The following is a 24,592-nucleotide window of genomic DNA, read 5'->3' on the forward strand; positions in this document are numbered from 1 at the left end:
CATTAAGCTGAATTCCAATTATCCCTGGTTAGAGGTCAGGTTACAAAGAGAGAGAAAGAGAGAGTATGGCCCAATGACAGGCTTGATCTGCTTTTATATTCCTTAGCTAAAGGTCTCAAGCCTTGACCTTATCAAGTCTCACAGTACAGAAGATAAATTGTAGTAAAGACACAGGTATTATCCTTTAAGGCCATCGAGGGGAACTGGAGAAACATCCACCAGGCCTGCAGAAAAACAAGGCACAGGATGTGTCCTCATAACTTCAGAGTAGCAGCAAGTGGGTTGGAAGCAAAGAATCCCTGTGAAAAGAGTACTCCCTGCCTCCAGGCTGGACTCTCCCCATCTCCTGCTTCAGACTCCCTTTAACAGCAATCCTGTCTTCAGGTATATAGGGTTTAAAGGGCTGGATTGAGTCATGTATATTTTCAGCAGTGATGGTGCTCACTGGAACAAAACCTTGTGGAAGCTGGGTTTCTCTCTTTTCTGCATTTGCATATGTAGTAGAAGAAGGCAATTGCAGACTCCCAGGAAGTCTATACATTGGCCTTGCCACATGCCTTATATGGATAGACATGACTTTTACTCAAAGGAAGCTTCAAACTTTGCCTTCCACTTCTGGGAGGCATTTTCTAAGCTCTTGGAGTGTCATAATGGATAACAAAGTATCTTCACCTGGGGTGTTGGGTCAATAAGATGGCCATGGTCTGATTCAGGATGAGGGCTGAACATACTGGGATATGTAACAGTATGTTTTGGGAAAGCAGGGGGAGACTGAGGTCAGCTAGCCACGGATATAAATACCAAGATTTACATGATCAAGTGGAACTCAGCTCTCATGATGATCTGGGCTCTCAGATTTCATGTATGGATGGCATGCAGTCACATGTGAACAACAGAAGTACCATGCTTCATGTGTAGAACCTTCCTAGGCTTGGCCCTGTGCACTTCTTTCCCTTGGCCAATTAATCTTAGTTCTTCCTCTGTAATATACTCTCAACATGAATACAATTGTGAATTCTAGGGTCTCTTGTAGTGAATAATTATTGCTAAAAGTAGTTTGGGGCATGTCCCTTTGCTCTAACTTGCAGTTGAGGTAAAAAGCTGAGAAGAGTCTAAGGCTACTCATCTTACCCCTCCCTGTTTCTGCATTGGATAATCCTATCCAATACTAGCCTGCCGGCCTTCTTCCCCCAACAACTCCCTAAATTCCTAAAGCCCAGAAAGCACACTCTCTTAGACTCCAAGCTAGTGTTTCTAAGACTACTTGTTAGCCAATCCCAAGGTCAGAAATGTTTTCCATTACAAATCCAGAAATGGGGTCTCTGAATCTAACTCCATAACTGAAGCAAAGGAACATAAAATCGTCTACACTCTTGGCTGGGTCTGGATCTTTCCTGAATCAGTCTCAGTTTTTGAAACAGCTGTACTTTTTGAGATCCATTCCTGTTGTGAGCCATGTATGAGTTGAGATTTTCCATCTCAGAAGCTTGGTAGTATCCACTACCCCATAACTGACCACTGTAACCACTTTCTAATATGTATTATTTCATTTCCTAGTTTTGGTCTCTTCATACATTACCCTAATAAGGCCAGTTAAAGACTTTAAAAAATAGGCAATGCTAAGAACATATAATGTCCTGATCTACCTTGTGCTTAGTCCTGTGCTGAGAGCTTTCATGTGTATCATTATTTCTATCCCTTGTAACACAGTCACCCCATTTTACAAATGAAGAAGTTTACATCTTGGAAAGGTTAGCTAGTATGTTCAGGGATGCACAACATAAAGCAGGCGACTGGAATTCAGGAAAGGGCTCAGTCCTACTGCTAACCCACTCCACATCTTTTGCACTAATCTTCACTTCTGCACGGGACATCCTAGCATAGCTCTTGGCCCCTCAGTGGAGAGGGACACTGAGAAACCAATTAGAATGCATGACACTGTCCCTACCAGTCCAAGGAGGAAAAATCTAGAAAATCAATCTTATTTCAGTGGAGCCAGGCTCTCTGACCTGCCAGTATACAGCTCTCTCAGGCCTGTCTGTCACGGTTCCATACACTCATCCCAGAGGAGTCTTCTTCTTCCAGAACGCTGGTCACCCCTGCCTGCTTCCTACTGCCTCTCCTTCCCCACACCAATTAAACTGTCACAGCTGGCTGGCTTGGAGACAGGTGAGGACAGGAAAGAATCTGGAAGAGACGGGGAATTCAGGGAAGAGAGGGCCTCTTAGCCCCAGCTGCTCTTCTGTTTCCTGTCAAATTGGTCTGAAGCCTTGTGGATGAACCAACAGTGGTCCCCAGTGACTCCCTAAACCTGACTCTTTCTTCATCAGGGTGGTTAGATACAGCTACATGGAGAAATGACTATTGTTTGCACCCAATAGTGCCTGGGTCTTAGCACACAAAACACACGGGTCTCAGATGATGTGACTCGCTTCTAATTCCTTGCAACCCCAAATCACAGCCAAAGGAAGATCTTCTGACAATGTTAAGAAGCTCACAACCAGAGAGAAGCAGAAAGCAAAGTGCTCACAGACTCACCCAGCAATATGTATCCTTTGGCTCTTCTTGTCTGTGCAGCCTAACATGGTAAGGAAAGCTAGAAAATCCAAGACCTCCCTAACTTGGCTTTATGAACAGTCTGCATGGTCCAATGCATTAGGCTCCAAGAGCAGAGGGAATGACATTTGGACTCAGTCTGCAGGTGGAAAGGACAGGGGTTGCCAATGGATCTCTGTTCAACCTCTAAGACCCAAGGACCCTTCTAGTGGAAGAAATTGCAGCAAACTAACAAAATAAACAGGCTGAGAGAGCAGAAGCCCTTGGTGTGAGATCCATGGATGAATGTTAGGGTCCTTGGGCAATAAAGATTTCTGTAGCATCCAATTCTCAAAGAAGGGTGTGCTTGACCCACAAACAGTCACATGCATTCTACATGAGAAGTTATACACATTGTCTTCTATGCTTCCACTTGCTGCCGTGCTATGACTCTCTTGTGTGTCTCCTCCAAGCCTGTGTATGTGCGTGCACACAGATGCACAAGCTCCTTTCCTACTTCCCCGGCCTCATCCATGCCTGATAACAGATTGTGTTTGAAGGCCCCTGCAGGCTGCAGTGCTGCCTGGCATGTGTCTCAATTATTGATGTAGCTCTTTGCAGAACTTGCTTGATTATTCTTGCTCAGGCTATTATGGAGAGGGCATGCCCCTTAATGCACTCCTGGCTTACTTCCCCCTGCTGCTAGAGGAAAAGCACAGGTGGAGACTCCTAATTACATCCACAGTCTTTTCCCTTTTATCTGCATCCTGTCTCTGCAGTTCCTCTGGACATCAAGATCAAGTATACCTCAAAATCTCTGCATCTTCTGGCATTGGATGAGGGCGGAGGTTACAGAAAGCCATCCGATTCTGTTCCATCATAGTGTGGACTCGGGACACGGGCCAGCGTGTTCTCAGGAAGTGAAAACTGAATCTCAATACTAAATGACTTGGGCTCTGCCTACAATTTGCTCCTCTGTGTGACAACAGGTAAAAGGAAGCTTGGGTATTTTCCATGCAGGAACCAGCCTGATAGAACCGACTGTACAGAAATCAGAAATGGCATAAGATTATCATCTTTTTTTTTTTCTGGTTCTGAAAATATCTTGAGTCCTGGCTCCATGTTAAAAGTCTGATGCTACTCTGAACTGAATTGCCAAGTTTCCATGCAAAATTCAAAAGTTCAGTGACTGAAGCCTGCATTGGGTATGTTATCTGGGGAGAAAGTTCCCAGACACACTTCCATTGTTTTTGAAGGGACGACAGCTTAAGAAATACCAGGAAACATTAAATGCAATACTCAGAAAATTGTTCTTTTTAGGCTGATGAAAACCCGTGGCCAGGATTTTTATATGGCGATCTGTACTTTCTATCTATTTTGTTAGAAATGAAGCCAAACTTTGTATAATGTGCTCAATTTAGCAAAGTAAGGCAGAAACGTCTCCAGCGATCACTGACACTTACACATTTAGTATCATCAAGTCTGTTCTGGTCAAGATAATCCACTAGTAGAATAGACAGATTTGGGCTTCTCATAAAGAATTTGACAATTGAAGGGGGTTGTGCTCCTTTCCATTTATGTCCTGGAAAATACTCCCTTGTGACTTAGCAACCATGTTTAAAAAACTCTTGCAGTCCTTAAACAAACAAAGGAGTATGTTTATGGGGTTCTAAAGACGTTATTTTCAGAAATGACGTAGGAGTTATGATATGTAGCTTTGGGGCTTTACAGTAAGTTGTAGCTGATTTATTACTATGGCATACAGTACTTGCTTAGGGAAAATTGGGAATTTAATTAAGCACTGTTTGAAAATGTGCTTTATGAGAAATAACCCCTGGGCACGGAGAGACCAAAGTTTCTCCATCTTACAGAGAGAAAGGGCTCTTTGGGTCGGGGGATAAAGGGGTAAGAGTTAAGAATATTTCCTGGCACCCCTGGAGCTGAGCTAATTCAAGAACAGAAAGAGAGTTTAGAGTAGAGGCTGAAAACAAGATCTGGCCTGCAGAGGTGTTTTACTTGGCTTGCTGGGCACTGTGAGAGTTTTATGGCAGTGACTAGTATTTTTAAATTGGAAATTTGTAAGGCCAGTTTTCTCCCTTCCCCTTGAAGCATCACAAGATCTGACCACACGAGTCTATTTTTCTACATGGGAACAATTAGCAGCAATTGGGTCTACTTTAGGGGACACCCAAGATCTCAGCACCTCATATTCCTCATCAGATCTACCCCATCCTTTTCTAAGAGCTTGGTATATATGAGCTCAAGAACTCATGAGGTCTCATGAAGAGTTTTCATTGTGGCATAGACTTCTGGCAGTTAATCTCAATAGTCAACTTGATAAGGTCTAGAATCACCTCTGGGCCTGCGGTCAAGTATTATCCAAATTAGGTTAACTGAAGTAGGAAAACCCCAGTGCCTGGAACTATTCCTTTGGCTGGGCACCTAGACTATATAATATGAGCAAAGAAGATGAACACTTGCATTCACAACCCCCTGCTTCGTGATTGTAGATATGATATGACCAACTGATTCACGCTCCTCCCATGACTTCTCTGACATGATTGACTATACCATGAACTTGAAAGGGAAATTAATCTGCTTTCCCTGAGCTCCTTTTTCAGGGTACTTTACTACAACAGGGAAAGAAATGAAGATACCTCCTTATCCAGGAAGACTCACTTTCATATACAGAGATTGAAAAACCATATGCTTGCCTAAAAATTAGCAGAAAAACAGGATTGTTGGATTTTCTTAAAATGTGGTACATAAACTAAGCTACTGATTTTTAATGTTGGGTTGACATAGTCACTAAATCATGAAGTCATGTCACAAGTCAAAGCTGGAGGCAGAGGCAGGCAGATCTCTGATTTCAAGGCCAGTTTGGTCTATAGAGAGAATTCCAGGATATTGAGGGCTTCAAAGAGAAACCCTAACTCAAAAAACAAAACAGAAAAGCTAGAAATGGAATATTTGCTTTATCTTATCTATAATAACTATGGCATTGGGATGAGTATGCCATGTGATATTTGTCTCAGAGATTGTTTATTCATGGAAACCTCTAGAAGTGTGGAAAGGACAGGGTGGAGAAAACACAGCTAACTTTTCTATCAGACATGGCAGGCTCATACTTCTAAAGACCTAAAGTACATCATAATATTCATTCTCTTAATATCAGATAGAAGAAATAATGACAAATGAAAAGTAGTAACACTACTGATAATTAATACAACTCTGATTACCCTTGACTCATATCAAGATAATGGTAAATATAACTTTTCATTTTCTTTCTGGAAAGGAAGAATCTGGAAGACAAGAGCACCTATAGTCTAGTAGAATCACCAGGGGGTGTTGGACAAATATTGAGACAAATGCCATGGTTTGAATGTGGGGGTTGGAAGACAACTTGTGGGAATTGATTTTTCTCTTTCAAACATGTAGATCCTCAGAATCAAATTCAGGTCATCAAGCTTGGTGGCAAGCATCTTTGCTTGCCAAGCCAGCTGACTAACCCTCTTCTGATTTTTGAGAGAGGTTTATATAGCCTAGGATATTCTGGAATATACTGTTGATTGAGGCTGGTCTTGAACTTCTGCTCTTCTTGTCTCTACCTTCCAAGGACTGGGCTTAAAGCCATGTGCCACCATTGCCTGGTTAAAGCCAACCACTGCTCTTAAAAGGTTGATTTCAAGACAGGGTTTTGCTTCATTTATTGAAAATAAAAATCGTAAGACCAATATGCAGACCATAGTAAGAGTCCCCTCAGGAATTTTTGGAGAATTTTCTGTCTCCTCAATTGGAAATGTCTCTGAGAGCCAACCATTCCATTGTAAGAGGATGTTTTTCAGCTTGCCCTCCAGCACTTAGTGTCAGTGGAATAGCAGTTAGAATATATTATTGCCTAATGTAATCTCTTCGTTAGTTTGTTTGGTCTCTTTGAAGTTTGGAGTGCCTAACTCCTACAAAATATTTACAATTTAAATATCATAAAAAAACATGGACATAGTTATGGTATTCAGTATTTTCCAGTGTCAAACATGGTTGTCAAACATGGTTGACACTCAGTAGATTAATTGATTGATATATTTAAGTTCATAAGTACATAGATCCCAGCCTATCTGGTTCTTAGATGAGGTTGGGTCCAATACCTCTATGCCATTTACCTACTCTATTGCAATTATACACTACTACCCCTAATATGTGTACAAGTACATGTATACACACAACACACACACGTACACACATGCACATTCACATGTACACAAAACCTCCTACATCCAAAAATTTTTGAAAAAATGACATATGCATCAAAAAGTCCAAAGGACTTTCTTACTGCAAAGTATTCTATTTTTATATCACAAATGACTCATCACTGGTCAGAGTCTTTCCAAAGTGACAATCTATCCAGTAGTCAGGACAAAGGACAAGGGGTAAAAGACAAGAAAGAGGTCATATATTCAGCTCATAAATCCAAGATGAAGCCATAATAGCTGCTGCCACCTAGTGCCACCCTAGCTGACTATGTTGTCATGAGCACTGCCCTTCTGTTTGGATTGCAGCATTCTGAGCCAGTTTGCCTCCAGCTGGATGCCACTCTGGCTTTCCGCAATTCTTAAATGCATACTTGCTATGACTTTGGGACAGTATTAGGGCTAAGATTTGACTTGGGGAGAAGACCAAGAAGCCTGTGTCATAAATTCAAAGTTAATTCAGAATACATGGGTAAGTTTGGAATCTAGAAGGGGATGCATTCCTTCACGTGTCCTCAAACAAAACCATCTCTTAAAAAGTTGCCAAAGTGCTAAGAGAGTCCTGGGTCATCTAAAACATCCCTTTTAAATTCTGGAAAGTGGTGAGGAGGGCAGAAAATGTCCACTCTAATTCTGAAGGATGTGGAAATGTAGATTTATAGGCATAGTTAGAAGATAGTATTTTCACAGGGAAAACAAATGAGCCATTTGGCACAGTGTTTTCAAAGTAATGTCTAGAAAATGCCAAAGAGTTGAAGCCAATGGACAAAGCTTTGTTAACTTTCCATAATACAGCTGAATGCCAACTTCTCCAACTCTGAAGTGAAATTGAGGGGTGGCAGGGAAAAGTAGAAAGAAAAAGACAGATATAAAGACAGACTAGAGTAGACAGGAGAAACAAAAATAAAGGGAAAGAAAGAGGGGAAAGAAGGGAAGAAGGAGAGGAGAGAGGGTGGAAGGAAGGGAACGAAGGGAAAGGAGGGGAGGAAGGGAAAGAAGTGAGAGGGAGGCTGGGGATTTAGCTCAGTGGTGGAGCGCTTGCCTAGCAAGCGCAAGGCCCTGGGTTTGGTCCCCAGCTCCAAAAAAAGAAAAGAAAAAAGAAAAAAGAAAAAAGAAAAAAGAAAAGAAAAGAAAAAAAAGTGAGAGGGAGTTGGAATGGAGGAATGGAGGAAGGGAAAAAGGGAAAGAGGGGAGAGAAGACAGGGTGGGGGAGCAGAATCATAAAGGGTCAAAGAGCTTAAGGCTTCTTGCCAATAAAGAGCTAACTGGCCCCCAAAGTCCTTATGTCTGGGTTTAATCTTTCCCACCTGGGATTATCTCTACTTTCTAATGGCATGAAAGTTTATACCTCAATAAAGACCCAAGGGTCTTGAATTGGCACTAAAGGTCGATATGCTTTTTTTTTTTAATAGGCAGTAAATCACAAGACATCTTTGCTCATGGTTTAAATTTGGTAGAAAAGACACAAAAGATCGAAAAGGTCTTTAATTTCTGACTACTTTCCTTGTCTGGTTCAGTGACCTTGAGCAGGTGACTTAACCTCTAGTCACATCTAGAAGGTAGAGGAAGAAACTCTGAGAGACAAATAAACTCAACCTAATGTTATACAACCAGAGAACAGACCTTGATCCTATACATCTACCCATACAAAAGTAAAAACATGTAAAGAAGTTGTCTCTTTCCCCTGTGCCTTTGCCTCCTAAATTTTCTGCCAGGTTTATCTGCAATTAAAGGAGAAGATGCTGAGGCGCAGAGATTAGTGGTATCAAGTGATTTTTAAGATGTGACAACATAGTTTCCTTGTATGAAGAGTTGGTTAAAGGGGGCACTATGAATACCAAAACCCATGCACCTTCAAGTTACATTATTTGAAACAATGACACATTTGCATATAACTTAGATACATGCTTCCTTGCACTTTATATTATCTCCAGATTATAAATAATACTTAATACAATGTCAATATTGTATTAGTAATAGATGTTGTGTAGAGAGCAATGAAAACAAAATATATGTATTGTCTATAAAATTGGAATCTACTTGTACAATATTTCAATCCATAGTTGGTTGAATCCTCAGATATAGACGGGAACTCCCAATTTGTCTTTGCTATCAAACCTGAAAGGTCTATCTCATTCATTTCTCTTACTCCCAACAAAGTCCCCTATACTTTCTAATAAGCTGGCCTGAAGAACATTTGTAGTCTTTGACATTTGAAGATGCCATTTCATATGGTAGCCATGGGACCACTTGCATAGTGAGGGATGATGAGGGCAGAGACTTTCTCAGTGCTGTGAAAGGTAGAGGAGGAACATTTGAGAAAAAAATAAAGTCAATCTAGTGTTATATAACTAAAGAAGAGACCCTGTGCCCTAAATCCATCCATGTGGAAGCAGGCATGTAAAGAAGATGTCTCCTTCATCCCTCTGTATCTTCTCTACCTGTCTTTGGTACCAAGTTTATCCCCACTAATGAGAGAATAGCAACATGAAAAACTAGATGATATAAAAAGATTGGGTCAACACTTCTTACACATCACAGAATTCAAAGGTGCCATGAGAGGCTATACAATGAAAGGAAAAGAGGGATCCCATTGGGAGCTATTTATGGCTTCTACCCTGAAGGCGGCCCATCGTCTCCATCTCTCAGAAGCTCAGCTCCTCCACCATCTGACACTCTATTCTTTCAACAGCTGCTGGCTCTCCTGTTGTGTTTCCCCTCACAGATGTGCAGTGCTGTTCTGAACACCCTGCCCTTGAACTTTCCCTACCCATAATTTTCCAAACAAAAGCCTGGCAATAAAAATGTCACCGAGGGATAGTGAAAATTGTGGGGGCAGTATCTTTAAAAAGAGGAGAAGAAAGAGATGCTTTGCACGCTGCGTGATTTGTGTTGACTTCTTCAACAAAGGTTAAGTGCATGCCATGCCTTCTCAAATAGAGCAAGAAGGTGGAGTGCTGCAGCTAATTATTTAGAACACTACCTAGGATGACCCTGATCCATTAAAGGAAGTTAACAGCTAAGATGTGCCCAGGCACTTTCTCCCTATGCCCTAGCTGCCCAGCTGGTTATGCTGAAAGGCTACATAATGGTGAAAAGGAAAAGCTACTGCTGATCCCAAGGGGGAACCCATGATGTATGCCGTCCCCTTGTCCCTGCCAAGTGGTTAGCCAAGCAGTTGGGCACATTGGAGGCACCAAGTCAACATCTGTGCATGATGACTTAGAACAAAAGTAATGAGAGAAAGAGGCTACTTTTTTTTAAAAAATCATTTTTAATACCTTCCAATGAACCTTTTTTTTGGGGGTTTACACTCTGTTGGTTTAATAGTACTTACTAGGTGAACCTCCGGCAATATAATGCAAAATGGTAAAATATTAAGCCCTGAAACTCTCTAAAGGATATAAAAATATATTCAATTAAGGGGAAAATTCATCTCTCTTACCTGCTTCAGTGTGCCAAATAATATCCACAGTAAAGCAGGTGGGGATGGATGGGTGGGGAGACTTCTTCCTCGGAAAGTATCTGCCTTGAGAAAAAGCCATCAGCTTCCCTGTGATCCCTAGCAGATGCAGGGGACAAACTGATGATGGGACTCTCCCAAGAGCTATCCACTATAGACTTGGCCCTTAGGTTGAGAATAGGGGATAGAGAAGACAAAGGGAAGGAGAAGCCAGAGGACTTGACAGGGCAAGGCAAAGCAACTCCCATTCTTACATCTGCACCAAGCTCTTTCTATCACTTCGCCAGTCTGGAGGTTTAATCCTTGACATTTGCAATTGATGGCTGGGGAAAGGGGAACCAGTGGCATAATAGAGATTCTGGCTTCAGTACTTGTTAGCTATATAAATGGCTTGAAGCAACTTTTAGAGTTCCAGACTTCTCATCATTAAAGTGGGAATTCTAAAGCTCCGTGTAGGGTATTAGAAGAAGCCATTAATATTATCTGTAATGTGCTGAGCATGCTAATTTACATACTGTACAATGGGGGCCCAAATTACCCATAGCCTTTTGTCATTATTCAAATTTTTGTGGAAGTGTGTGCAGCTACATGCATATGTCTGTGTGGGTGTATGCATACAGATATGTGTGTGCATGTGTGCACAGTGTGTGAAAGCCAGAAGTTGAAAATCAAGTATGTTCCTCAATTGTTTTTCACTTTCTTTTTTGAGATACAATTAGTCATGCATCTGGTGTTCACAGAGGTGGCTCAGATAGTTAGGGACCCAGCTGACCCACCTACTGCCTAGCACTGGGACTGTAGACCTGTGATACCTCACTTAGTTTTGCATTGCTGCTGAGCATCTGATCTCAGGGCTTCATGCTTTTATGGCAAGCATTTTACTGACTGAGCCATCTCCTAATCCCCTGATTCTTTCTTTTGGAAAGAAAATTTATCAGATGAAAGAGGATATCAGTTGAACTATGAAGAGAAGTAGAAGGTAAAACTGTAAAATAACTAGCAAGTTGAATAGGTTGGGCTAAAGGCTCTGGATTTCACTGGAAAAACAGTGTCACCTGTGTTTCCAGAGACTATGGAAACAATCTGGTCAGTTAAATTTACATATAATTATCTGCAACCATGTTTGACCATAAGCACTGTCACTACTTGGAAAGGATTTAAGATTTCCACATTGTAGCTGTGAAAGCTAATGAATGAATGGATGGATGAATGAATATAAAATGAAAAAATAAATGAAACTTATGAAGACTGAGAAGTGCTCACTCCATTGCAATGGAGCACTTGGATAGGATGAGCTACACAATTTGTGCTATGGTTTTCCCCACTTTCCAAGTGTCCTACTCACTCAAGTGGCAGGCCTTAAACCAGAAGCCAAGAGCAGAAGTTGTCAAAGTCAGAAAAGGCAGCCCCAACTGTGCACCAGCCATTTTGGTGCAGATAGAGTCATTAAGGAAGACTTTTAACAATGCATAACCTTTCTGCTTCACTCTGCTAACAGCAGGTGGAATCGAGGCTGCCTTTGAAGTCACCAGTGAGCAGGCCCTGACCTTCATTTCCAGTATATGCAGCATTAAATATTCATAATCCACGTAACTGAAGCATAAGAAGGAGCAGCATTTAAGCATGAATCAAAGGAATAAATATCTCCCCACATGTGAGTCATCCTTTCCCAGAATACCATTGGAAAAATGCAGATGCACAGAGCTTTAACAGTGACTGGCTCTTCCAACAACGTTCTTTTAAAATTATGGAAGGAAGCAGCAGGGACTGCTGCCTTATGCCATCCATGAGTCCTGCTCCCCCATGCTGACATTATAAGGTCTTCTCAGCCCTTATATATTCCGTATTTGGTATAGTGTCAAGAAGAGGGGAGGAGCAAGCAACAGTGACCTTAACATTCACAGGACATTGAAGGGTGTTTTTAACTTGGTTGTGCAATTTTAAAAACTATTTAGTACATGTATATATGTATGTGCATATGTTTGCACGTGTGTCATGTATGTGTGTATGGGAACATATCACTACAGTACAGGTGTGGGGGTCAGAAGAAAACTTTCAGGAGCATGTTCTTACCTCCCACCACATTGACCCAGAGTTTCTCTTGTTTCCGATGTTGTGCCCAACTGGCCCACGTTATTCTAGAGGATTCTCCTGTCTGGCTCCCATCTCACCACAGAAATGCTAGTTTTATCAAAGCACATCACCACTTCCACCTTTTGAAATGTGGATTCCAGGAATTTAAATTCCAGTCGTTGGGCTTATGTAGTAGATGCTTTCACCTGATGAGACATCTCTTTGATCCCTGGTTATTCTTTTTTCTTTTACTTTTTTTTAAAGTCTTTGTGTTATAGAAATCAGGGTGCATAGGAGAAGGAGTACCTATAGAGTCAGGGTTATAATTAGGAGATGGGGAATTTGGAGAATGTGGACCTTTGAAGGAATAAGATTGCAGGTCTCCCGAAGGCATTGATATTACAGACATCTCAACCAAGTCTTGCTATAATGTCCCCCTTTGTTTGAATCTTTCTAGCATCTTTCACGGGAATGGTGGTCTACCATTTGAACTCATTTTAATCTGATTCTCTTTATCTGTAGGCTCCAGGACAAGCTTTCTCAGATAGATGGTGATCACTGCAGATGGTGCACATGATTCTTCCCACAGAGACCACATAAGGAAAATAAAGACCTAAAGGAGGGCTTCTCAAACACCTCATTGAGAAAGAGCTCACTTGAGGATCTGTCTGTCTTTGACGAAGAACTGAAAAGCAAAGATGTGTGGGATTACCATAGTTGAGAGAATTTTGAAAGGCAAGGGATGTCACCAATTACCATTACATCCGCCAATCACAAAGTTAACCTGAACTTTCTTGTCTTTCTGCTGACTCATTGAGGTAGAATAAACATCCACTCTACTTGCCTGTGTGCATAGTCTAAATTGGCCTCTTTGACATTAGCGGCCGAGTCCACCCTTGGGACCTGTTTCACACACCCATCTGCACACTTTGCAGTTCTCTCACTCTCTCTGTGGTGTATGCATGTGTGATACATGTACAAGCAGAGATCAAGAGAGAATGTCAGGTGTTCTGCTTTCTAAGCGTCTGACTTAATAGTTTAAAGAAGGGTCTCTCACCCATCCCAGAGCTAATATGGCCATCAAGCAAGCCCAGCGGTTGTCCTGTCTCCTTCCCCCCAAAGCTCTGGAGTTACAGACCATGCTCAGCTTTTTCAGAAATGCCTTGGTGACTTGATCTTGGGTCCTAATAAGCATCAGTAGATACTCTTACTGGCCAGGTCATCTCCCCAATCCCTCTTTGCACTGCCCAAAGGGCCATGTGTGGGAAGCTGTGCATCTTGAGCTTCTGTAACTGGGGGACTTCCAATCTACCAAGTAGGTGAAGACAGCTCTAGTTAAATAGAGTAAGAGAACAATTTTGCAAACCACGGCAATCTAGCAAGGATCACTCTGATTTATTTGCAGAGGGCTAACACTAGTGCAAATTCATCTCTAGAATACCAGGTATTTTTCTCAGGGCAATGACTTGGTATAATTTTTAAGAGAAATTTAACCTGCTTTCCAAGATGGCCAGCAAAGCCATTCCTATTAAGCCAGAAGTACTTTTGAATGAAATAGGTAGACTTCAAGAATTTGCCTTCTCCTTTCTTACCCTAGTTCCATGTGTAGTGTATATATAGAGTTTCACCTCATCTCATTCATTAAACTTGATTGCAATTTGATTGATGGATTATATTTGGTGTTCTCTAACCTTCTAGACTTATCATAAAGGTAACCTTATATGTTTTACTTTAATTCATCTCTTTAAACTGAGCATGCTTGTTCAACCTAGATGGGAAGATGGAGGATTCTGGGTGTAGACTGCTCACTGGCTTCTCCTTCTCTACAGGTCAGAGTCTTAGGCTATGGTCTCAGGGCCAGATGAAGAAGCAGAAATGAAAAGTAGAGTTACATATGTAGCAACAGGTGTTCTGCTAAATAGTCTGTTACAACCCCCCCCCACACACAGTTGCTTGGTTTAGGTGGAGTGAAAGGATGAATCCATGCTGAGGCTTGGCCAGCCCCCATAGAGAATGAGGACAATCTAATCTCTAAGATTACAAGCATTTTTGACTGGGAAAACTGAAAACCAGAACTGGAGATCAGCCTTGGTACAGACTCTTTGAATGACCCTAAAAGAGCCTGAATCACCAAAGGTTTCAGCTTCACAAAGACTAAGCAATTTCAGGACTAACCCCAAAGGACTGGAGGAAGCTGGGGAGGTACTTGTGAAGAAAGTCAGCCTAGGTGAACCACATGCTCTGCCATCCTCCCCCAAGGAAGACCAAGCCCCACAAAGCAAAAGATTGACTCCTAGTAGACACGATTTTAAAAAAAAGACACCATCCAAATCCATCTGCCAGAAATATTTTATTACCATGACATACATTGGGGAACAAAGGGAGATGAAGGAAAGGGAGGCACAATCTAGGTCTCTGTCCTTTTAGCAGACCGCCACACTCACCTTCACATAAGTGTGTACTCTCTGGGGGCATATAGACTATATATCCAAACCTCTTTCCTAAGCCCCAGCACAGGCGTTGGCAGGGTATGTACCCCAAGACTCCTAGAGAGAGATTGGAGAAAGGTGACCAAGGGCTTGAGAATTCGAGTTCATTTCAAATGTGGTCCAGAATCTCTGAGTAAATATGAAAAGAGAGCTTACCTTTACTCACATAACTGGAGACTTCCAGACTGAATGATGCTCTTCTCTCTTGACTAGCAATTTCAGATGAAGAGAGCACACACATTCTTGTTCCCTGAGGATATTTAAAGGACTCACAGCTCAAGACAGGTGAGGGCCCAGCCTTGTGTCCGAGGCAGGCTAGGTGACTTCTGAACATCTTACACTTGGCAGATTTCAGACACAGATAAGTAGACATGTTTCTTTTCTTTTCCTTGGTGTGACAGTTTGGCCTCCAAAGCCAAGTGCACAAAATCCCCTGGCTAGTGACCAGATAGCTCTGGAAATTCAGAATTTAGGTGTGCATTAAATTGCCACCATACCACACCATAGGAAAAAGAGCATTGAGCTCAAAATTGAGACATACCAGAGTATGACCCAACAGGAACACAAGGGTAGGACCAAGTCAGAATTAACATTAGAAGAATGAAAACCACTGTCAAGGTAAACAATGAGGACTGCAAGCTCAATGGCTCTTGTCCTTAGTAAGAGCTGTCAATTTTGTGTCACAACAGAAAAGAAAGTCTGTCCCCAGATCTTTGTGTCTCAGATGCTGTCAACTTTGAGACTGCAGTAGGATAGTTGGAAAGAGTGATATATTCAGCAGTGGTTCCCATAGCATGAAGGGTAGCCATGGTGTCTGGTCTCTTCAATCTCCCTGAAGGTTCACCATCTGTGAACCATGCTTACCGCGGAATACCAGATCTATCACTCAAAAGGGCTACATGAGTACCACTCTCTACAAGTTCTCAGAGAGTCACAGACCTCTAGCTCTGGGAGTTCTCATGAATGCCTTGGTTTCATAAGTGAAGAAGCACAGTGACCATTGATTCAGCTACATATTCACTTGGCAGGTGGAATCCTAGCACTGGGCTTTCTAATCTGTCTTTTCAATATGATCTAAGTCTGGATGAGAAAACAATCCCATTGCTGTGGCCAGAATGGCTTAGACTCATCTCTTGGACTCTGTAACCCTCTCCCAGAGGTTGCCCACTCCCATAGGAGCCCTCTTAACTTCTTGGCATTTTCAGTACAAATACTCAATCAGGAAATAGCTCATTACAAATATATACCCAACAAGAAGGTTTAGTCCCCAAGTGCCTTTCACTTCCATACCATCAGCATCAACATAGCCTTTCTTCTGAGAGAACTTTTCTCTAGTCATAAATGAAGCACAGGGAAGCCCTGCCTTCCTCTGAGTCTTCAGCACTCAGGAGATTCTTGGTTCTTGGTAAGCCTAGTGCTAAGTTCATCAATGTAAGGGGTCATAATTGCCCTAGGGGGAAAGAGGGCAAGACAACATATATGCATACTCACTTTGATGAGTCTATGAAGTATATTACAAGGGCACCAATGCTGAGAGCAAAGACTAACACAACCTGCAAAAGAAGAGAGACATTGCATTACTTAAGGGCTGGAAGCTGAAGGCTTGCATTTCTGAGTGTCAGTAACAACTGTTGTGACTACTACCTTCAGGGACCTGCTTCTATATCTCATGTGCTCATGAGCTTCCTGCCCTGTGAAAACCCAGACATTGACTCCTTATCCAGCAATGGGAGTAGCCTTGCCCCTCACCAATAGGGGTCAGGGCAAACTTTTTCACCCTGTGTCTTTGGATTTTGATCCTGCCCTGTCACCTTGAGGACCAGCTTCTCCCCAACTGAATTAAACAAACTTCAGTGGAGAAAGAGAGAGCAAGAGACGTGGGAGGATGTAGTTTTTCATCCTCTACCAACCCTGGGACTTAAAGGGAAGGATCACTTTTAACAAATTTGTTGAGGTATAAAATACATCCATTTTGAGCACCTAATTCTTTAATAACTTTTGCAAAATTTACCAAGTTATTGACATCACAGTGATCCAGTTTCGGAACATTTTTATCATCTCAATAAGATCTTTCTTGCTTGTAAAATTAATCCTTGTTCTATCCTCTGGGCCCAGACAGTCACTAATCTGCTTTCTGTCTCTACATAAGAAATATCCATTTGAAAAGCACACATTTGCTACTACAGATGACCCTTTGGATACATGTGTCAAGAAATATTTATGCACACACACACACACACACACACACACACACTTCTATATCAATATAAATTTACTCAATTTTGAGAGTGCTTATAAGATTTCTCAAGCATACATGAAAAACATTAAATGCAAAAGCACCAATTAGGTCACACATCTGACCAGTCAGTTATAGTACAGTCTTTGTGCTTTTTTGCCCTCGTCCAAAGTCAATTATCACAAATATAAAAGACAGCTTTGACATCTCCTTCAATGCATACCTGACACATAAATGTCCAGTGAAGGAACCAATAGCAGATCAAGCTGCTACTGACACCTCTAGCCCTCATTCAATTGTCCAGTGTGTTTATTTCATCTTTCACAGAGGAGATGATTAATGCCAATAAATGATGGTCCCAGTAAAAAAGACACTAACAGCCAGCAACTAAGGCTGAGAACAGAAAACAAAACAAAACAACAACAACAAAACAAAAAATACCAATACCATACACAATGCCTGCATGCTGCTTCACCCCACCCTTTAGATATGCACAACTCCGAAAGAGACTACAGGGAAGATCTTTCAAAATGCAATTCTCCCCAGGATCTGTATGTAGAAATCTGGCTGGCCTGGGATGATGGATAGAGAAGGTAACCCCTACTTCTGCTAGGACTGAGTATGATTAAGCTGTAGTACATTAGTGTATGGGTGTGCATGTGTACATGAATGAGAGGAAATTACCCAGTCCTGGTGTTTTTCTGTGTATGTTAATGTGGTTGAGATAAAATGCAGTGTAAATATAATCCTCATTAAAACACTGCCAAACCCTCCAAGGAACCACAGGAGAGAGATTCAGCTGGCTACACAGTGTGGAAAACAACTGGGCACAACATAAGGGACACACAGTCTTCTCAGCAACAGCTAGCATTTCTTTCTCAAGAGCAGTGGTTAGATTACTATACCACTGGGATTTATTTCATTCTTCTACTTTGCTTTTCAAATCAAGGCTGCCATTGAATGCTAGACAGCTCCTGCAGTTTGTCTGTAACTACCAGCTACTGATAGACTAGTTTTTGGCTGGATAGACTCTGCTTCCACTCTTCACATGGGTTCATTCACAGCTTATGTGCAAGGGTATACCGGAAACAAAACTATAAGCAGGCCTCAGCTTTTCATCCTACAACAAATAGCATCAGATTAATTTGGAGCTGGACTGCTATTTCTGAGCCTTAAGCAGTTAGATCCTGGTCCTGACCTCATTCTCAAAAAGCTGCAGAGGGAAGGGATGTGATGACAGCAGAGGGGATGGTCCCCTTCATTCATAAAGGCTGACAGGGCACAGATAGATCCCTGTTCAGTTAGCTCCATGTGTATGGATGTAGAGCTGCTGTCAGGGCTCACTAAACTGTCCTGTGCCATCAAATGTCTTATAAAGGGAAAATGAAAGTCCTTACAAATCACACCTTCATCCTGTGAGAAGTTAGAATTTGAGCACTCCGTGAAAGCAATGTTTTCCAAGCAGCAGGATGGCCAGAGTAACTGACACTAATTTGTCCCAGTTGCTTCCACTTTGGAACAGTGTGTCACTTATTTAAGCAAATCAGTGACAAGAGTTTAGAATACACCCTGCTGGCCTCTTCAAACTCAAACAGCAGCATCTTCAAGGGTATAAGCAAAAGGAACATGGGAGGAATATGGTCCCCACAAAGCCTCTGATGGCTGGACCTAGGCTTAGATCCTGTGACCTGCCAGAAGGCTTTCTCTCGGAGAGATTGGGGAATCCAAATTGTCCCAACCACCAGGAGCCATGACTGCCTCCCAATAGGCAAATAACAAAATAATTAATAGTAATAATGATGATAATAAAATAGTACTTAGTAAGAAGGTGAACTGTGCATGTAGGCAAGTATCATCGTAATTAATAATCAATAAGGTAAACTGTGCATGTAGGCAAATATAATAATAATAAAGTAGTACTCAGTAAGAAGAACTGTGCATGCCAACTTTAAATTTACTAACTTGCCTTATTATCGTGTCAGTCTTGACTACTCTGCCAGCTAGACTTAGCTTGTGCAGAAACTTGGCCAAGAAAATGTGAACTTGACAGACTCGGCCACTTGCTCTCTCAAAGCCACCTGAGCAGAAAGGCATGGCTCACCCTCTTTCTTCAGCTTTCAAAAAAAAAACAAAACAAAAAACAAAAAAACACATTCTAAATTTTTGTCTTGTTTTGGGTTTTTGAGAAGGAAAACCATCGCCAGTGGGTAGAGACAGTTGCTGAGCAAGTCTAGCAAACCCACTGAAAGCAGGAGGGAACCTACTCTGTAAAGCTGCCTTCTAACTTCTACATCTAGGCTATGGTGTGTTTGTCCATTTGCGTATGTGTGTGTGCACACACATACACAAGCAAAGTCCTATGCAGTTACATAATTGCCATCAGTTGTCCATATGAGACACAGGGAATGTATGATAAAGCTACTGAAGGCAGATCATCAATGAAGAGACGGAAGAGGAGTTAAAGGAGAGTGGGATCATTATGGGTTCTTGCTTCAGTATCTCTTCATTCTCCAAGTGGTAGTTGTTTTTACAAGGTAGCTACTCTCTTATTGCTTCAGTACAGCACAGGGTTACTGAAGACCCTGCATACTTCAATAGCCCCAGTGATAAGGAAGGTGGAAGTCCAAAGGACAGGGAAAGATGGTACTAAGCAAATCACAATACCTACCCCCTGACAGCAAAATGTATGTGTTCTCCTGCAACTACGTCATAGAATAACCTTTATAATTACCAAGACTTTCCCATACAAGGGCCTATATGGGCTTAGTACTATGATCTAAGAGGTCATTTGCTCCTTGTCTGTTAGGACACAAGCTGTGCTAAATATTAACAGAGTCTCTATTAGCTTGTCTAACTCCTCATGAGCTGTATTCAGCTGAGCACCTTGATTACCTTGGACAGTACTCACCGTTATGCTCGCAGACTAACTGCATACACCCATATGAACTTAGAGACTGTTTTAGTTTACTGCACTCACTCCTGGCTTAAATCCAAGAGGAAATTGAAAGCCAGATAAGAGCCTGGCACCTCTGCTTCTGTTTAGCACCCATGCTTTGGCTGAACTTACAGAGCTAACTTATTTGTCCTTAACTTTTGTCTTGAATCACCTTGAATTCTGGAAGAAGCTAATGCTTTCACGATGGACTGCTCCCCAGGTATAGACAATTATCTATGAGGGTCAAGCTGAGATCAAGAGTAAAGGCAATCATCTTATTGAAACTAGATAGGTCCCAAGACAGCAGTGGTGACAGTGACTGACAGATTAGTATCATATCAGACAACTTTGTAGGTTTCCCTTGTAGGACAGTAGCTGAGACCATGATGACTCAGCGATAGGGAAGAGGACCATCCTTTGGCTGGGACTGCTTTGTCACACAGATCCCTAAACCTCATGGCAGTATCACTGAAAGACACAGGGGTCCAACTGAACCATTTTATCTATTTCTCTTTCCAATGTGGCCACATTGAGTAAATTGGGGAAGGATGGCTGAGCCTGCCTACTTGACGCTTCTAGAGCTTGCCTTCTTGAGGCTTCTAGAGCCCAGATACACTATTAAATACCCCAATTACAATACCAAACACTGCGTCTATTTCTAGAATGCTAGATCAATTTTTTTAAATGAAAAAAAAGAGAGAAAGAAAGTCTACTTGACAAGTATTATTGGAACAATGGAGTATGATTTATCTATTTTTCAGAACCTGAAATGAAACATGACAAGTGTTTGCATCAAAGAATCCCAGGAACACACACAGTGTGTTAAAACAATACACACAAAAAGTCCATCCTCCTTATCATGAGGAGTCTAGGCATGAAGTGAGATGAGATCAAGACACATTGGCAGCCATCTTTCTGAGTGGAAATCCTAGCAAGCAATGAGGATCTTTCAAATGCCTGGGAGGGGAAATGTCATGAAAATGAGAAACAGTGTGGCCAAACATAGCCTATTTCTTTCAGTTACCAAAGCTCCTGAGGGAAAGGCAGACTCAGTGAAGTTGAGACAGGCAGATAGAGCATAGAGGGAAGGCCAGAAAGCTGTAAAGCAATGGGTGAGAAATTAGCATATAAAAAGAACAGGCTGGCAAAGACAAGGCTAGGAAAAAGTTTGGCTGAGTCTAACAAATGGGCTGCTAGTACAGGTGCAAAGGTATGGTACTCCAGTGTCTGAAAGTGACCCATGGATCACTTCAGTATTCAACAGCACAATCCTGGATGGAGGCTTAAGACGCTAATAAGACATTAGATACATAGAGTTATATGTAGAACTACATGTAACAGATTGAGCATGCACAGAAAAGCAAAATTATGATCAAAACGCCTGTATTACAGGGTATGAAAGCTCGAATCCTTTGCATAACATGGCTGTTTATGTCACAAACTCTCCTTGATCTAGCCCACTTCCTCCCTTGAAGTAGATCCTTTCTCAATAAATTATCTAGGTCTGCTAGCTAGCATCTATATATCTCCATCCAATTCTTTGTTCAGGAACACAAGAAACTAAGTCCTCCCTAGAGCCAATAGCAGTATGAATACAGGCACCAAGTCAAAAAAGGAAGCTCTGTAGAGATGTTCCAGAATTTCAGTGCCAGTTGTCAGGTTTGTAGCCATCATGGTAGGAGTGAAGATATTCTAAGATATGCACTTCAGATCTCAGACTACTGACACCACGGACCCTCAAGGAATTAGAGTTTACCCAGGAATCTTGTGCTGGGTGAAGGGAAAAGGCTGTGGTCCTGATGCCAACTAGACTGGGAACTTGTCTCAGGAAAGAAAGACTTCATATAGTTCTGACAACTTGTCAGACCATCTTGCAAAATGGACTGGAGCCAGACACTGATGGGTCAGTGATGGGCAAAACCACACTTAACCAGGATGCCTCTTATCTTTTATTTAAACCTAATCCTCATATCAGTACCTTGAGTGTGAACTGGGTTAGGGGTGGCTCTAAACCTCTTTACTCATTGCTCTCCCCAGTGTAGTCATAAAATTCTCTTCTCTGCTTTTTCACTGTCACTTATGGCTTTAATTGGCATACTGAGGATAGGTAGGGCTACAGGACACTGGGCTTTGACTCTAGACATTCCAATAACAGGCTGAGCCGTATCAATGGACAAATGAGACCCCATGGGCCTTCAGAGATGGACCTGGAGTCCTATCCCTGGGGCGTTTTTCTTACAAAGCTGAGGTAGAGTCTCCTTGTAAGGGATCTTGGCAAGTATAGGCACTTACTACCAAACATGACAACCCAAGTTTGGTCCCTAGAACCCACAATGCAGAAACAGAAGGGACTTTCCTGTAACTGACCTCCACGGGCAGGCAGAGGCACACATGTCCAATACCCAAAATCAATGCAAAACAAAATAAAGAAGAAGGAGGAGTACTCTTGTTCCTTCCTGGTATCAGAGAAGCTCAAAATAGTGGGAGGGGAGCTGGGACCCTCCATTTTTGTTCAGCTTGTTCAAAAAATCTGACATGTGGCCTTGGGTAGATGTTCTTGAATTAAAGCCATTAGGGAAAACCACTTAGCTCAAGTCAGAGTTTAATTCACAAATGTAGCCTTAACAATTAGCCCAGTAGAACATATGTATGAGGCCTACAGGCTTGGAGAACCTACTAGACATGTTCCAGAAAGTATGGAGAGGAGGAGGAATTAATTCTTTCTTAAGCAGGCTTTCGTACATTCTCCTCAGCTCACAACAGAACAAATGACCCTAGTTAATGATGCTACATGTTTAATATAGAATCTGGCTACTGGCAACAGAGACTTTTCTAGGAAAAAAAAAGAACAGTTTTCCCTATCTGATACTGAAGGTATGTGGCCCTTTTCCCTTTAAATTGAACTGCAATATATATATATATATATATATATATTACAATTAAGTATGTACAGAAAGAAATGGATAGGCAAATCTCAAGGCAGAACAATCTGGGGACAGTTTGTTTCTGAGAAGGGGTATGCAGTGTAACATCTAAATTGCAACATTGAATTTTAATAACCTCAGTGGACATTTCTTGAGCTGTGATGTGCAAGACCTAGAGTAAGAGACAGGGAAACATGAGGCCAAAATAGTAAAGTCAAGCTGAATCCCTCAAGTTGCCCTCAGCAGAAATGGAATTCAGAAACTGAAATGAGTCAAGAGCCTTGTGAATTTAAGAAATGTCCTACATATAAACAGACTCCTTGAGAGGACCCAGCACAGAAGCACTGCCATTCCATGCCCATCCCCATACATGGTAGAGGAAGAGAGAGGAGGACGAAAAACCCAAGAAAAACAAAGAATACTGATGTTACAGGTGGGTCTGTGCTAGAGAGGACAGACCGCAAGAATGGAGTAGGATGCCATGTGGCAAGAGAAGGCAGTGGGATCATGGGGTCTCACTAAGCAGCATGGATGAGCATGCTGGATGTATGAAGTATACCATCCCATCTCCTTGGGAGTCAGTTTCTCAGCCTGTGAAATGCCAGGATTGGAAGAGAAATTTGTTAGGGCAGGATCTTGGGAGATTACTGACCCCAGTGTATAAGTGAAGAATTTTCATCTGGAAAAGGCAGCACTTTTATGTGCCATCTAATGTACCTGGTGAATAATAATAACTCAGTACCATGACAACAATGCCCATCACAACATCTGTGTCTCTCAGTCTTCTCTTGTTCAGTCAGATGTATGTACGCTTGTCCATATCCGCTCTGATTCACAGTGTGCATTTGTGGTGCCCAAAGGGTTCATACAGCATGTGAGTTCCCCAAGCTAATGCAGAACACAATGAAAAGAAACTCAGAAGGGCTATAGATCAGTGCTTCCCCAGGACCAGGCCTCTGCCATTGCTATAAAAAAACTAGGCAGGGTCTCCCCCAACCTCTTCCTCTTACGCTTCTTGACATCTGGGCAAAGCATGTACATTTTAACACCTAAAGCTAAGACTAGATCTCTTAATTTAAGGAAATAAAAGGGGGTGTATTTTAATAACATATCCATCGAGTAATGTTTTTTCATTCCTAAAGCTTTAATGATTCTCCTAAGTGGGTATAATTTTGGCACCCAAAAGGGTGCTCTTGTGACCATAAATTTTAAATGATTTATAGGGGACAGGAAAGGTATTTTAACCAGGTCATTTAGATAGCCAAAGGCCTCTTAAATTTACCATCTGATAGTCTGACACGTGCATTTGATTTATAGATACATACAAACAGACATGATATAAACTAATTCAGTGGAAAACCAAACTCTGAGGAAGGACTGAAAGAGAAATGTGTTCAAGAAGAAAATAAGCCCGAGGCAGCAGTGCCGTTGAGGAGTCACTGTACTGGAAATGCACGGTGCTTCATTCAGGAGCAGAACTGCTTTCTTCATATGTAAGGTTTAGGTGTAAGACTTGCTGTTATCACTGGTATTTAGTGCTGGAACTAAAAGCCCATGATTGGGGCTGGAGAGATGGCTCAGTGGTTAAGAGCACTGACTGTTCTTCCAGAGGTCCTAAGTTCAAATCCCAGTAACCATATGGTGGCTTACAACCATCTGTAATGAGATCTGATGCCCTCTTTCAGTATGT

At 41.8% G+C, this 24,592-nt stretch overlaps 1 protein-coding gene across 39 annotated transcripts in view; it reads right to left on the reverse strand.

The window, feature by feature from the left end:
• Kcnma1 (potassium calcium-activated channel subfamily M alpha 1) overlaps positions 1-24,592 on the reverse strand; it is a 694,984-nt gene that overhangs the window by 324,185 nt on the left and 346,207 nt on the right. For all 39 annotated transcript variants that reach the window (XM_032917294.1, XM_032917321.1, XM_032917309.1 and 36 more), the window contains exon 3: positions 16,299-16,360. In XM_032917294.1, the coding sequence (XP_032773185.1) occupies positions 16,299-16,360 (62 nt within the window). The remainder of the gene's footprint in view (positions 1-16,298; positions 16,361-24,592) is intronic.

This window comes from Rattus rattus, chromosome 12 (genome assembly GCF_011064425.1).
Source record: "Rattus rattus isolate New Zealand chromosome 12, Rrattus_CSIRO_v1, whole genome shotgun sequence".
Taxonomy (NCBI): domain Eukaryota; kingdom Metazoa; phylum Chordata; class Mammalia; order Rodentia; family Muridae; genus Rattus; species Rattus rattus.